The sequence below is a fragment of the Chaetodon trifascialis genome, chromosome 1 (genome assembly GCF_039877785.1).
Source record: "Chaetodon trifascialis isolate fChaTrf1 chromosome 1, fChaTrf1.hap1, whole genome shotgun sequence".
Lineage (NCBI taxonomy): Eukaryota > Metazoa > Chordata > Actinopteri > Chaetodontiformes > Chaetodontidae > Chaetodon > Chaetodon trifascialis.
In genome coordinates this window covers 15779500-15793666 of record NC_092056.1, presented here as the reverse complement: position 1 = coordinate 15793666, position 14167 = coordinate 15779500, and the positions used below count along the sequence as shown (strand labels likewise).

At 40.3% G+C, this 14167-nt stretch overlaps 1 protein-coding gene across 8 annotated transcripts in view; it reads left to right on the top strand.

Moving 5' to 3' along the window:
• The window catches only part of tcf12 (transcription factor 12), a 78332-nt gene extending 64392 nt beyond the window's left edge, over positions 1-13940 (top strand). For 2 of the 8 annotated variants that reach the window (XM_070961979.1, XM_070962479.1), the window contains 8 exons: positions 1362-1435; positions 3402-3473; positions 3994-4185; positions 7220-7328; positions 7435-7591; positions 8525-8769; positions 9367-9520; positions 11529-13537. In XM_070961979.1, coding sequence (XP_070818080.1) covers positions 1362-1435; positions 3402-3473; positions 3994-4185; positions 7220-7328; positions 7435-7591; positions 8525-8769; positions 9367-9509 — 992 coding nt within the window. In that variant the 3' untranslated portion in view covers positions 9510-9520; positions 11529-13537. Of the gene's footprint in view, positions 1-1361; positions 1436-3401; positions 3474-3993; positions 4186-7216; positions 7329-7434; positions 7592-8524; positions 8770-9366; positions 9521-11528 lie in introns of all 8 variants that reach the window. The other 6 variants (XM_070962224.1, XM_070962394.1, XM_070961915.1 and 3 more) reach the window with 5 other exon arrangements.
• The last annotated feature ends 227 nt before the right edge of the window (positions 13941-14167 follow it).

Here is a 14167-nt window from a genome sequence, read left to right as displayed (position 1 = left end):
TGTGTTTGGTTTGACCACACAGGCCCTGATTGGTAATAACAAGCACTGAATAATTAGGAGTAGTCAATCTGCTCACAGATGAGACTTCTACACTTTGGTGCTTTTGAATTATCTTTTTGTTTTATGAATAGAGTGTGCTACAGTGGACTCCCTGTATGTTGGCTTGGTTTGGCATGCTTCCACCATAATAGACACCAGAAGAATACTGAGAGCCCTGAGCTGGAAAGACATCCTATCCTGTAAATAACCTGGAGAGGTTCATTGTTGTCAAAGTCCATTAAGGTTATTTAATTGTATAATGCATCGCCTTCTGTTGCACATGGCAGGCAGGTTACTTGGATGATTGTGCTCTGAAAAAGAGAGAGAAAGAAATATTGTGGTGGAACTGGAAATGTGATGAGCAGATGTGGACCCCTTTGTCCTTTGCACTAATTTACACCAGATCAAATCAGCTTGATTTGCTTTCCTGTACTGGCCTGTAGATTCACATTTTGGCTCAAGTAAATGTGCAAAATCCACTGTGAACTTCTTCCAGAGAAAGGTAAATTGTAATCTCTTGCACAAAGTATCTTACGTTTCTCCATATTTAGATTACATTATTAAGATGCATGAAAGAAAAGCCATAGTAGATTTGTGTTTATGGGACGTGTTGGTATAAATGAAACGATGGTACTCAGATGTTTCCAGATGTGCATGCTGTGAAATACTTGAAGACAATCTGACTGTACTAACCAGTCAGATAGGTGCTTGACAAAAAAAAACTATAGAGAAAGACAACTATGCAGCGCCAGCAAATGTCGTGGAGGAGTATGTACTTGATTGGACCCAGATGCTTGCCATATTTCCTTCATCAAAAACCTTGATGAAGGCCTCGTGCCAAGACACTGTTCAGCTGTGCTGCATTTTTGATCAGCCTGATGTGTGTCTAGAGACTCAGAAGTTGTTGAAGGAAAACTGTGTGAAGGAAAACTTTGTTTTTGTTTTGTTCAAAATCAGGCTTGTCAGTACTCATATTATTCTCCAGCCTCGCGTGTTTATGCTTATTAATGTGCAGATGCAGCCTGCATTACAGGGTGGAAGTGGGCTTTAGACGAACCCTCCGCTGGCTCATGTGTCAGGATGCAGTCCAGCCATCAGGAAGTGATGCAGTTGAGTCCATAAAGATAAAAATATCCCATATGGAACAACAAGAAACCAGAAAATCAGGATGTCGCTGTGTTTGGACTGTGTGTTATTGTGTGTGTCAATTAGCTTTTGCATTGGTATACCCAGTGGAGCAGGATACAGCCATGAACCATGTTGATATGAGACTGAATCATTGCTAGCACTGACCACCACTACGTCTCTTTCTGTCTCGTCAGGTACCAACCAGTGGCCTCGTGCTGGTGGACAGACCCCGTCCTCTCCAAATTATGAGAACTCCCTTCACTCGCTGGTAAGTTCCCATCTGCATTACTCTAGATAATTTACCCATGAAGGACAGAGCTAGCATTACAGGGAGATTCTTGTCTGACAAATGTTTTGCTGGGGACGGTGGGGGTAAAGGAATAACCAAACTGAACAATACCTGTCCCTTGGGGCTTGCCATCTGTCCTCTACTCCGTGGGCCAGGACAGGGATGACAGTTGGGGGATGGGTTTAGTTAAGGGGGCTGGTGTGGCGGTGGCAGCTGTTTGCTGAACCGCATCTCCAGGATTCCTTCGCTACCATGCGAGTAGAGCCACAGATCAGCTTTCACCCAGCCTGCTACCTGATGCACACGTCATGCATCTCAATCATGCAGGTGTCATGCTGGGCAAATTGTTGAATTATAGAGCGCTTATTATAACCGTACAAACAGCTTTTCCTGATAAATAAAACAGTAGCCATAGAGACAGATAATACAAAGCAGTTTGCTCAAAATCTTTAAAAAACATCCAGACAAATCTCATCTTGAAAGCCATCTAGGCTTTGGAAATGCATAAAATGAGTACATAACCACATTGATTGTCCACCATTGCTCAAAAGGTGGAGTGCAGTCATTCCAGTTGCAATCTTATCACATAGGTCCAGTCAACCAGCCAAGTGCACATGAGGACGATATTGAACATCACTATGTAGATGTCTCCTCCCACTCTGCCTCCAGCATTGTTTTGTCTCTTCATGGCCACCAAAGATAAGCGAGAGTACACAAGTGAAGTGAATAATGAAAGTGAATGATATCAGATAACATGAAAATTAGCTGCTGGTGAAAGTAATGCGAAACAGCAAACCTTGAGCCTTAAAGATGCTTAAACTTTATGCTCATGGGCTCCATATTACTTTCATTTTAAAAGATTCTATGACAGTTTTTAATGAATGAAATATTCCACTGTCAGGTGGTGAAGGAGAGTTCAAATGATGACATGTCATAATTCATTGTGGGAGTGTATTGAAATAAAAGCATGGATCACAGTTCCTGGGTAGTTGAGTCAAAAAATACTTCTGAATTTGGAAAGACCTGTTAGTTCTAGAAATCTAAACACGCAAGATGAGGATTATATTCCAGTCAAAATGACTAATCTTGTTAGTGAATATGGTAAGTGAGCCACTGACAGTAGTTTATGTTAGGCTAAGACTTATCTGTATTTATTTCTTTAAAATAGCTGACTTAAGCCCGATGTGATTTGGAAGCGACCCCCAATGTCTCTGTTTTGCACGGCACATTCATGCAGGATAAGCGAAGCCTGTATTTTACTTTTTACACTGTCCCTGGGATATGATGTCAAGACTTTGTCAAGCATCCGCTTGCCATGCAAATTACGGACATGGCAGATATGCATGGGATTAAGCTCAGTGACAAACTTTGCAATTATTACAAATTACATGAGGTCCCTGGGTAACACTAGCCCCATGCGAAACGGGCTTATCCACAAAACATGTCTGTAAAATAGCCTGTTGCTTCAGATCACTTGACGATGGCGAAAGGCACAGCTGGTTATAATGAATATAACAACACGAACTAATATTATGCTCTATAATCGAAGGTGATATTAGATAATGGAGAAGGCATCTTTTGCCAACGATGAGATTTCTTCCAACAGAGAAATAACAAAACACACAATTTGGGAGCCAACGGCACAAAGAAACTTTTGTGCATTGTATTAAATATAATGTGGAGGACGTGAACTTTGTGTAACACCTCCTACAAACCCAAAGAAAAGGAGACAAGACCAATACTGGAGGAGTTATTAAATGTGCAAACAATGAACACTTTCATCCTTACAAAGTGAATGGTCAGCAGCTGTGCGCTTCCTTCCAAATCCTGCACTTCTTGTCTGTGCGTCTTTGCAGAAACAATCTCTTTCCACTGTGTGTTGCTGGTATTTATAGATACTGATCTTTTTTCATAATCCTGTCCTATTCTTATTTGACTTTGCCAGAAAAACAGGGTTCATCAGCAGTTACATGAGCATCTCCAGGATGCCATGTCTTTCTTAAAGGATGTCTGCGAGGTACTCTTCCGACAGACCCATTACGTGTTCCATACGTCTTTCCTCATTTTACTTTCTCTCACAAGTTTGACCTCCGGTCCTCATTCTTCACAGTGAAATGCTGTTTCTTTTTTATTGTCTGTGTTGCCATATTGTCATGTTGCGTTGCCTGTTAAAGCCGTTTCAGCATGCAGTACTCATCTTAGGTGCAGATGTTAAATTCTAAATTAGTTGATGAAGCACTCTAAGTGGCTGGTGTGCATCTGTCAGTTGTTTTGTTGTTGTTTTTTTTTCATTTTAACCACAAATGAAGTCATTTGTTGACATTACAACTCAAGCTGAAATGGCTCAATTGATCTTTCATTTGAATTGCTTTCTTTATCTTATGTTTCAGATGTTTTGTGTCTTTTCAAGTCCACACCATACAATCAGTGTTTTCAATTTTTGTCCTAATGTGCTTATACTAAGCTGCTCTGTCCCTCTTTTCCTCTCTTCTCCCTCTCCCTAACCCTTCGCTCTTCAATCCCTCTGGTCCTCCCAGTCTCGAATGGAGGATCGTCTGGACAGACTGGATGATGCAATCCTTGTTCTGAGGAACCATGCAGTGGGCTCCACCGCCAGTCTGCCCAGCGACATACACAGTCTGCTGGGACAGGCGCAAAATGGGCCAATAGCAGCCATTGGAGCAAACTTCCCTGCCTCTGCATTGGTTCCAAGTCGGACAGCAGCGATGGTATGAGAACTTTAAGTATTTAGATTTCTATGTATTCAGGATATTGCTGAATGTGAGAGAGCAAACATCTTTCTTTGGTGCATTCCTATATGTTATTTGTCAAACTTGGCAACACAAGAAGCCTTGGCCACCTGTTCAACACAGGTCTGCTACCATGTGTAGAAAGTAGACATTCTCCACACATGAACAGTTGAATTCATCCTGACATATTTTCCATAAGTGTAATGGCTGGCCTAAGGCTCACCCTCCTCATGAGAGCGACTGTATACACAGGGGTGAAAAAGAAATGAGAAAAGCAGGCGCAATGGAGTGAAGTTGTGCTTTGCTGTAGAGGGGTTTGTGTGTTGCTCTTCTTTTCCAGTTAAAGTGTAAACCTTTTGAAAAACAGGGGGAATGCAGGTCTCAGTATAAATCATGATGTGTTCACCCATCCTCCATCTGAGGTATTTCATTTTAAAGAGCCAAGAGATTTGAACACATCTGCAGTGGAAATTAAACTGAGGCGACTCGTCCAACTGTAATCCGGAGTTGTTTGGAAATAATTTGGGTCACATGCAGGGGGAAAAAAAAGGATGCTGAATTAGTTGCAAGGAGTTCAGATTACTTATATGGAAAGATACTGGATGCAAATGATGGAAGACAAGCAATAGACAGTTATTTCACTCATTTAAAGTCCTGGTCCTCGGGTGAAAATGATTTCCTCCAATGATTCACATTAAATTAGACATTACCTTCACATCAAGACCAGGCATCTATCTGCTTTTCCAGAAGTGTGTTTGTACTGTTTCGGGCTGCAACGAATGATTATTTTCATTATTAGTTAATCACTTTGTCCGACCGACAGTCCAAAACCCCAAAATATTCATTTCATTATCACATTAGACAAAGAAAAGCAGCGAATCTTCACTGCAGCCAGAGAAGTTTTTCTTGAAATGTGACTTAAACAGTTAATCAGTGATCCAAACAGCTGTGGATTATTATTCTGTCCATCGACTCATCGATTTTACTAGACAATATATTTATCTGATGTGCAAAATTATACACATGCACCAAACACATATTAAATTGAAATGTTTTCTTCTGAAATTGTTTGAAATTCTGTGTAAAGAAAAGAAAGAATGAAAAAATAATATTACTTTTTCATTGTGACAGGCATTTAGTTTATTTTTTCAGCAAACAGATTTCACTGGTGTTTTGTTGGCATGGTCATCAAAGCTCCACTGTATTTTGGTCCAGCTTCTTATCTGCATTTTTTGTTTCCCCTTCTGGTCTGTGGTCTCAGATCTCTGTTGCCACATTGATTTATCTTAAATTCAATTCAGGCTTCTTGTTTTTTGTCAGGCTCTGTGCCCTCTGTTGCTGGGTGTTTCCACTCTGACGCTCAAGTTGTTGGATCTCATTTTGTCCCCTAACAAGAGTTTTCCTGTGGTTGTCAGATGAGCTCAGTTTGATGTATTTGTTACAGAGAGCTGGGTTGTGACAGTGTTGCTGACCGACTGCGACTGTGAGATATAACATACTGTGTCTGCACTAACACAGCACTTCCTGTGTGGGAAGACGTCCCCTCAGACAGAGCTCACCAGCCTCGGCACGGCACAGCCGCAGGCTTTTTACTCCGGCCGACACCCCGCCCTCTACCCCCTTCCACCCCTTTTCATCACTTCTTTTTAACAACCCAGGAAATCTGAATCGTTGGAAACGTGTGTCTGAACCCGCGGCCTCCACCCAAATAGAAGTCTTCAGCTGTATGGTAATCAGGCCCAGCCATGAAAATGGCAGCGTTCTTTTCTTGCCAGGGCCCCGGCTTCCCTCCTCCTCCCCCAGACAAAGAGTTGTTTGGACACCTGTTGAGAGCGCAGCAAAGATTAGCGTAGTGCTGAGGAAGGGGAGGGTCTCAGGGTGGCGGGGTTAACAGAGGCCAACAGTGACTGGGGATCACATTCCACAAGGAAAGGGGGGAATACCCTCCACCCTCATTGAAGATATCCCCGCCTTTCGCTGGTTCTCAGAGGGGAAATCAAATAGCTCAAGAACATGTGGTAAACCTTAGGAAGGAGGGACTTTGTGGTACAACACAGTGGGAGTTTTTCTGTTATGAATGTGGACTAAATAACAAGGAAATGGTCAGACTGTTGTGCGGCTTCAGCTCAACATCTCTTGAAACAGAACGCAGAAGGATTTGTCTCATTTCAGATATGAGAACCAGACGTGGTCTTAGTTGTGGTTACAGAGAGCTAAGTCTGAGAATGTCACAGCAGTGAGTAGCATAATGTAGCATAAATAAAGAGGTTTTCAGAATGTATCATAAATGAGTCTTTTTTTTTTTAAGTAATTGTGACACAGGTGGCTTTTATTTTGTGTTTTTCACCCTTGGTTATGCACTACTGTGAAGCAAATCACCAAAGCAACCCCAACTGGTGGATATGCCAGACTTGTTAGATGACTTATTAGACCCTGAACTTGCGCCACGCTCAACTTCTAATAAAATTGCTTTTCATATGAAAAGTGAAGTCTTTCAATATATCCAAGCTGTTAGATAGCATCCCATTTAAATGTCATCGAAATGTCAAAAACTATTACCACCCTGATTCTAAAAAAGTCGGGAGACTTTGGAAAACAAAATGTGATAACTTGCTGATCCTAAAGACAATATATTTAATGTATTACCTGTTCAACTTCATTGATTTTTGTAAATACAAGCTTACTCTGAATGTGATGCAGCAACATGTTTCAAACATATTTGGACAGGAGAAACTAAAAACTGGGAAAGTAATGGAATGCTCCAAAAACACCTGTTTGGAACATTCCACAGGTAAACAGCTTCATTGGTAACAGGTGATAGTATCATGATTGGATATGAAAGGGGTATCCTGGAAAGGCTCAGTCACAAGTAAGGATGGAGTGAGGTTCACCACTTCAGTCCTCCATGTTGGGCTCTTATCAGGCTCCTCTTGCTCAAAAATGCTGTTTTATGTATCATCTCCAGAGAATATCTGCTTCCTTTCTTGACACTGTCCTGTCTGTGTTGCAGCAGAGTGGTGCCCATGGTGAAGATGCTGCGAGCCTGAACAACAGCCATGGAGGCTTGGCCAGTGCCAGCTCCACATCCAGCACAGAACTCAGCCAAGTGGAAACATTCAGAGGTCTGATGCAGTCTTATCACCTCATTAGATGCTGCCGCGACATGATATGGACATGGCTCAGTTTATGTCTAACGTCTTACCTGCATATTCACATTGTCCACTGCAGGTCTTAATTCAGCCCTGGCTGGCCAGGTGCCCACCACCCTGGAGCTGAAGGTGGAGAAACTGGACAAGGATGAGATGCAGGATAACTCCCCTGATGACAAGTCAGATGATGAGACTGACAAAAATATGAGGACACCCAGAGCAGGCACACGCACGAGGTAAGAATGAATATGTCGAAAGTAGCATTTAACTAATGTTTAGTTTGGTGTGACTAAAAATATTATTTGAGCTGAAAATTGTTTAATACCAGCCCAGATCTTGAGGATTGATCCTGTGTTTTTGGTTGATGTTTTCTAAAGACACTGCAGCTACAACATAATACATGATTCTGAACAAAGTTTCACCTTACAAACCTCAAAGGTTTGTACAGTGCCTGTATGATGTATTTCTGTCAGTGACTGATTTTGATGTCAATGCGGATTTGAAATAAGAATGTTTGTGGTTAAGATGCTGAACTTCCAAAAACACATTTTTTAAGAAGGAATAACAAGAACGAGAAATATATTAAAGCAATGTTGAACCTGGACAGGTGCCCTCCTCTTGTTATTAATCATGCAGCAGCAGCAATAAGTAGGAAACAAACAGGTGAAACTGAATTTCATTTAGCTCCAGGTCACACAGTGAATCTGTGTTCTGTTATATTGATAAGCTGTCACCAACAGTAATGCGAGTCATTCATTTTGCTTCATTAAATTGACACATTCAGTGTTGTTAATGTTGTTTTTACAAAGTGTGGCACTGTAGTACTCAATAATGTAGCTTGCCACTTGGCCTCAACATAATGAGTTCATATTATTATAGATCAGTTGCTAATTATCAGCTGTGCCTGCATGCAACCACAGCACTGTTTCAGTGCAAGTAAGTTTTAGTTTTGTTAAGCTGGAGCATCGCAGTGGCCTGTGGATTTCGTGTCCCACCATGGACCTACGTTGCATGTCTTTCCCGTCTCTCACGTCTTTTCCTGTCATCTCTCTGCAGTTGTCTTACTATTAAAAGTATAAAAGAGGGAGAGTTCTGTTCTTCTTAGTTTCAACTGACTGTATTATTATCATTATTATTATTATTATTATGTGCCATTAACAATAAAACAGTTCGTTCTCCCACAGTATCACTGAAGATGAGGACCTGAATCCGGAGCAGAAGGCCGAGCGTGAGCGCGAGAGGAGGATGGCGAACAACGCCCGTGAGCGCCTGAGGGTGCGAGACATCAACGAGGCCTTCAAGGAGCTGGGACGTATGTGCCAGCTGCACCTGAAAAGCGAGAAGCCCCAGACTAAACTGCTCATCCTCCACCAGGCTGTGGCTGTCATTCTTAACTTGGAGCAGCAAGTCAGAGGTCAGAGTCCAGCTAATGAAAGCTTTACCCTTGCATTGTAGCAGTGACTCAAATGTCAGCGCTACATCAGATCAATAGTAATTCTTTAAAATGCTTCAACATTTTCACATAACATTCCTGTAGGCAGTAATTTAAGTGTCACATCCAGAGAGGATACTGTAAATAAAAAGGAGTACTGCAGTAAACAGAGATGCACTCTGATTTATAGGCAGCTGTTTCACTCTCAGAGCTGCCAAATCTGGATTCTCAGCCAAAATATCACAGCAGAGAAACTGCTGGGAAGCTGTTCAAGTCTACTGTGGTAAAATGCCAGCAGATGCTTATATTTATAGATATTTAAGTCAGTGAAGATGTTGAAGCCAAACATTTTATCATGGTAATAATAATAATCATAATCATAATCAAACACATTATTTACATAGCTATTAACAATGCTCCAAAGATAATGATAACGCCTCTGTGCCTTCACTCACTCATCTGCTGGATCTTCATATCACTTTTTGTGTGAAACTCATATGATGTGGTATCATGAAAAGAAAATGAACAGATCACTATTTTTGTTCAAAGAAACTCACGTATGTCTCTCTGAACCTGCAGAGCGGAATTTGAATCCCAAAGCAGCCTGCCTTAAGAGAAGGGAGGAGGAAAAAGTGTCTGGTGGCTCCGCTGATGGCCAACAAGCCCACACAGGGGTCCATCCAGGCCTGACTGACACATCTAACCCAATGGGCCACCTCTGAGGAGCACACAGGTACTCTCACCTCTAGGACTGTCTCAAGCAGAAGATGAATAAATCACCTAACAAAGTATCTTCTTTTATCTCCTTTAATACTTAACTGATGGATTTTACTTATGAATTTTTTTTAATTTTGAACTTTTTTGATGTCATTATGGATTTTATTTACATTTTTATTCAGTTTAAATGGAGAGAAATGTCCATAATTTCCCAAACTGTAAGGCGTCATCTACAAATTGCTTGTTTTTAACGACCAACCCAGAGGTATTTAATTTACAGTGATACACAGTGATCTTCTCTGCGAAGGCACTAGAACTACATGTTTGGCTCTGCTGCATAATAAATGACTGATTTGACCTGATCAAAATTTTAAGACCAGTTGAAAAATTGCAAGAATTTACATATTGCGCTGTTGGAGCTTAAGAAGGTTCTAAGTAGAGTTTCAAAATGCAAAAAGAAGAAAAGGGAGTGAGACAAAAAAAAAAAATTGAGTAAGCAATTTATTACAAACAAGTATTAAACTGAAATAGGCTGTTCATCAGCTGATCAAAAGTTTAAGACCACAGCATTTAAAACCCCAAAAATGTGGATTCAGTGTCATTTTCTGTCATGTATCCACACTGTCATGACTTTTTGATGGCAAAGGCAAAAAAGCTTTCTCTCTTTGAACGCGGTCGGATTGTTGAGCTGCATAAGCAAGGCCTCTCGAAGCGTAAGACAGTCATTTTAAACTTTTTAAAAGATCTTGAGGGTTATGGAATAAAAAAGTCAAGTGGTAGACCCAAAAAAAAAATCACCGGCCCTGAGCCAGAGGATCCAGTTGGCTGTCCGTCAAGACACGGGACAATCCTCGGCCCAAATTAAGCTTGTCACTGGTGCCAGCTGCAGTCCCATAACCATCAGACGGCATCTGCAAGAGAAGGGTTTTAAGAACAAAAAATGTTTTCAAAGGCCTCGTCTTCTTCAACGGCACAAAATTGCCCGTTTGGAGTTTGCATGAGAGCACCAAACATGGGACATTGAAAGGTGGAAGAAAGTTTTATTCTCTGATGAGAAAAAATGTAACCTTGACGGTCCTGATGGCTTCCAACGTTACTGGCATGACAAGGAGATCCCACCTGAGATGTTTTCTACACAGCACAGTGGAGGGGGCGCCATCATGATCTGGGGGGCTTTTTCCTTCAATGGAACAATGGAGCTTCAGGTTGTGCAGACGCGTCAAACGGCAGCTGGTTATGTGGAGATGTTGCAGGGGGCATCCCTCCTGACTGAAGGCCATCGTCTGTGTGGTAATGACTGGGTTTTTAAAAACAGGACAACGCTGCAGTTCACAATGCCCGCCTGACACAGGACTTCTTCCAGAGAAATAACGTCACTCTTTTGGACCATCCTACATGTTCCCCTGCTCTAAATCCAATTGAGAACATTTGGGGTTGGGTGGCAAGGGAAGTTTACAAAAATGGACACCAGTTCCAGACAGTGGATGCCCTCCTTGAAGCCATCTTCACCACTTGGAGGAACATTCCCACTAGCCTCCTGGAAACACTAGCATCAAGCATGCTGAAACAAATTTTTGAGGTGATTAACAACAAGGGCACAGCTACTCATTACTCCTTTTTCGAAAATTTTATTTCTATTTTAGGGGGTTTTTGGGGTTTTTTTGAGATATGGTCTTAAACTTTTGATCAGCTGATGAACAGCCTATTTCAGTGTGATACTTGTTTGCAATAAATTGCTTACTCAATTTTTTTTTTGTGTCACTCCCATTTCTTCTTTTTGCATTTGGAAGATGTACTTAGAACCTTCTTAAGCTCCAACAGTGCAAAATGTAAATTCTTGCAATTTTTCAACTGGTCTTAACATTTTGATCAGGAGTGTATGTGAAAGAGTAGCAATAACACTTACAAATCAATAAGTCTTATAAGAACCTAAAATCTAAGAATACAGATAGACTTTGCTGTGTACCTTGTATGATTGTTAATATTCACCTCTGATCTGTTTGTTTCTCCGTTCCTCTGTCCAGATCAAAGAGATCCAGATCATTTCTGCCCCGTTTGAGTCGGTGACCTTGCTTCCCAGCAGTGACAGACAGGACTCACAGTTTGTGACACCAATTGGAGGAGACAGACCACTCGAAGCAAAACTACGAGACTAACACAATCCAGTCCTAAGATTGAAGAAGAACCAAGCGTCCAGATAATGCTCAGATAAGCTCCCTGTGACCAATTTCCACCTGCAAATTTCTCCCCACAAACAAAAATCAGCACATATCACTGTCTGCAAGAAGTGTGTCGCTTCTGAACAATCAGAGACTTCGCAATCTCCTCCAGCCGTATGTGGAAATTGCCTCGTGCCTAAACTGAATTGACGAATGCATTGTAACAGCAATTGTTTTTGTTTTGTCTGTTTCTTTTTTTCTATTTATTATGTTATTGAGCTATAAAGTGTATGTCTAAAGGGAAAGTTAAGCAAAATTCAAAGAGAAGTATGCAGCTTTTCACTTAATCTATAGTTTGCCAGTGTCACCATTAAAACGGAGCACTCCACCCTGTCAATGTTTGGCAAGTCCGAGATGAAGGGAAAATATTTGAGTACTGAAAATATTAATTTATTGGCCAGTTTAGAGGGATTTGTTTTTATATACCTACATGAAAATTAGCTCTTAGAAATAAAGATGTAAGCGCCCCATGTTGTTTTTAAAAAAAGAGGATATATTATTTATATTTATATTTAATTAATTCTGCCACTGGCCACACATGTACCCAAAACTTATTTCTGTGTAGATTAGAGCAGCGTCTGTGCTACTGACCAGCGGAATAAAAGGCCCGACCACATTAACATCAGCAATATTGTCTACAAAGGTGACAGATGAATGGCAAACTGTAGGTTTACTGAAAGCTCACATTTATTTTTTTTTTTCTCAGTAGTGAGCAGTGAAAATACAGAGAGCAAACTATTTGCAAACCTTAGCATTCCCTGCATATTTTTAGTGTCTTAACTAAAGGAAAAGGGCACTTCATCGCCCTTCCTTTGCCATATACTGTAGTGTTAAATGTAAGCAGCGACATATTTTTGCAGATTCTTGTCTTTGTGTAGCCTCCTGACAGTTACATGCTCCTGACATCAGCACAGAGGTGGATTTTTTTTTTCTTTGCCACCAGCTGCCCAGAGATTGCTTGATGAAGTACAAAAGACAAAACGACGACCACGCTTTCTCCTGGCCTGATGAACACATCACTTAAGTTTCTTTCTGTTCATATCTCAAGACATTAAACTTCAAACACAGTTATTCTGAGTAAAATTTAATTATGCTTATTTGTGTTGTACCACGTCATGTTTTTAGGCTTCCAGCATTATAATGCCCAGTTTCAGTCAGCCACTAAGAAGTCTAAGTTATTGTTTCGATCCAAGCCGTGATATACTCAGACTAGATATTTCATGGACTTTGTCGAGTATCATAGAACTGTAGCACAACAATGAACAAAAGCAGTTTACAGGATTTTCTTTAATGTTTCACGACATCACTCATGGCTTTATTTTGTTTTCCCTATCAGTGTGCATGCTTTACGTTTCTCCTCGTGTTATGTCTTAGGTCTTAAGACTCGCTTTGTATTCCATTTATTTCTTTGTATAGTCTTCTATCATTATCTACACCTTAAACAAGGCTGCCACGTTCAGAATGACTCTTCTGTGCAAATAAAAGGGACTTGAATTAGAATAAAAGACGCCACACCGAGAGTTTACATTAAACATTTATGATTAAACAGCTTTGTTTTAGTGGAAAAAAAGAAACTGAAACAGTTTTTGTGTATTCTCTGACTGAATGTGGCCTTGTTCTTCATTTCAGTATTCATGAGCGTGTATTCATGCTGGCAGACTTTGGATGAGGGTATGATGTATGCTACTTCCTGCTCTCTTTCCTTCATTTTTTTTTTTTTTTAAATTTCCTGTTCTTCCTATATTTCTTTGCTCCTCTGTTTGCCAAGATAGACTTTGCTGTATTCCCAGATGCTTTCCCTTGTATAATATATGAAAAAAAGAAAATCAAAAGAAAAAAAAAACATTTGGCTTATTTTTCACTGTAGTTAGTCTTTTATACAATAATACTGTAAGAATATTTCTTGAATTCTAAATATTACTCTTTCTAGATTTTTGAAAGCAAATGTTTTGAGTAAAAAGTTTCTTACTTTATTTTACTATATTAGATAGTAAAATGTACGGTTATTTACAATAACCTGTCCATTATTACAGGAAATTTACAAATGGCATCTCAAGAACATAGCAGAATCGTTGCTCGTAGTCTAGGTCTTAAAAAGGCTTCATACGAGCTCCAGATTCCTAAAAGTGCGACCTCCATCTTCTCCTTCAGTCTCCGTTGTTGATTGGAAAAAGATTTGTTCTTGTGTCACATGAAAAGGTTTTGTCGGTGCACATCAAAAATAGAAGAAAAAAAAAAACAAGCGGCAACGGGAATTTGAATTTTCTGTCTTTTTTTCAACAGAAAAAAACAATGTATATAACATTTATGTTGCAATAAATGTGCCATCTTTTTTTAAACTCAATTGTATGTGCATTTATTTCTCTCACTGAGCAAACACATTTGTTTCCGTTTCTTCTCCATATTCGCATTTTCTCCTCTCCATAAAGTTTTATTTTATGAAA